Genomic DNA, 1,744 nt, shown 5'->3' with positions numbered 1-1,744 from the left:
AAGAGCAAACTACATGGCTCCAGGTAATTATGGATGACCTTGAGGTTGACCCTAAATATAAGTGCACCCGCAGCCTTAGCCATGAATTGGTTAAGTGTTCTGAGAACCATAAATGGAAAGCACAAGTGATAATAAATGATTCTATCAAGCTTTGCCTCAACCTCCCTCAAGATTCTTGTACAATCCTCAGCTCCAAGGTACATAAGCATCTTGCAGTCATTAACAGATTTTCTCCTCCAAACACTCCTATGCGGGTGGGAGAATTATCCCTGTTGTACAGATGGGGAGCTGAGGTATAAGATAGATTTAGCAACCTGCTCAAAGGTCAGACAAGACCACTTCCCTTTCCATCAGGTCAGGAAGAATGCCTTCATTTGTACACATCTCGGAGATTAGAGGGGTACCCATTCTATGACATGAACCTCTCCAGAGCAATGTCACTACCAACAGTTCTCATGACAGATCCAGTTCATCTCATCAGCAGAGAGTAAATGTGTGGCTGCCACATGGAGCAGGGTGCTTCTTGGAGTCATGCAGCCAGAATACACATACTAATATGGTAGCATTGGAGTTATGCAACTCAACCATGCACAACTCGGTTGCAGCAACCCAGTCTTTTTGTGACTTCTTTACATCTCCTGTCCCCCAGAAACTCACCTGCATCCAAATGCTTCCTGGCTTCCCTCATAGCTGCTGCATCCTGCTGACGGCAGTACACCTGCAGGGAGGTGATGTCCCTCCACTCCAGCAACACCTAAGGAGAGAGGGAAAAGACACAGGATCCTAATGGATACCTTCTTGTTCTTTAGATGCTGGAGTGGAGACAAACTGTTCTGCTATCAGAAATGCATTCACACACACTTCCCCCAACTCTATCTTACACCAACTTCAGCAGGCAGGTGTACCCGCCTACTCCTAACAGAAATTTTTATTGCCACAGCTGTGTTCCTGAGGGGAGCCATCCATCTGGGCCCCCTTTCCATTTGCTGAAGATACAGGCAGTCCTCAACTTACAACATTTTGAGTTACGTTTCCCACTTATATTTCTAGATCAACACCCTATTTCACCCTGTCTGACCGCTCACGTAGGTTCCTAGCCGAGATACAGGACCTCCATCTAACTCAGGAGGTGCACAGCCCCACCAGGGAAGACGCCTTGTTGGATCTGGTGCTGGCCACAGTTTTTCTTTTTACAGCTATCACAGTATAGGCTCTGCTGTGCAATTTAAACGTCACAGGAGACTGCTGCTTACAAGTTGATTCTTATTTCCTGAGAATCTGAAAATATCAACTGCATCATTTGTGCAGTGAGGCTCACAGAAACATGGTGGGACCCAAAGCATGACTGGGCGGTGAATATCAAGGCTATAGGCTATATAGGAGGGACAGGACAGGGAGGAAAGGTAGGGGAGTGGCACTCTACATCAAGGAGGAATACACATCCTCATCTAGTAGCACAAGGTCAGATGAGTGCTCTGGGTTAGAATACAAAGAAGTCGAGGGGAAAGGGACTTAACGGTGGGGGTCTACTACAGGCCACCCAACCAAGGGTAAGAGCTAGACCGGGAATTCTTCAGTCAGCTCACGGACGTAGTTAGGTCAAACAATGTGGTCACCATGGGGGACCTGAACTTTCCAGACATCTGCTGGGAAGAGCAGTCAGCCAGGTCTGACTGCTCACATAGGTTCCTATCCGAGATACAGGACCTCCATCTAACTCAGGAGGTGCACAGCCCCACCAGGG

At 47.6% G+C, this 1,744-nt stretch overlaps 1 protein-coding gene across 16 annotated transcripts in view; it reads right to left on the bottom strand.

The window, feature by feature from the left end:
• Nucleotides 1-1,744, bottom strand: part of SFI1 (SFI1 centrin binding protein) — a 51,429-nt gene that overhangs the window by 14,216 nt on the left and 35,469 nt on the right. For all 16 annotated transcript variants that reach the window (XM_025199251.1, XM_025199244.1, XM_025199245.1 and 13 more), the window contains one exon: nucleotides 658-754. In XM_025199251.1, the coding sequence (XP_025055036.1) occupies nucleotides 658-754 (97 nt within the window). The remainder of the gene's footprint in view (nucleotides 1-657; nucleotides 755-1,744) is intronic.

Source organism: Alligator sinensis, unplaced genomic scaffold (genome assembly GCF_000455745.1).
Source record: "Alligator sinensis unplaced genomic scaffold, ASM45574v1 scaffold505_1, whole genome shotgun sequence".
Lineage (NCBI taxonomy): Eukaryota > Metazoa > Chordata > Crocodylia > Alligatoridae > Alligator > Alligator sinensis.
The sequence above is the reverse complement of the archived record's forward strand: the minus strand, read 5'-3'. Positions and strand labels throughout refer to the sequence as shown.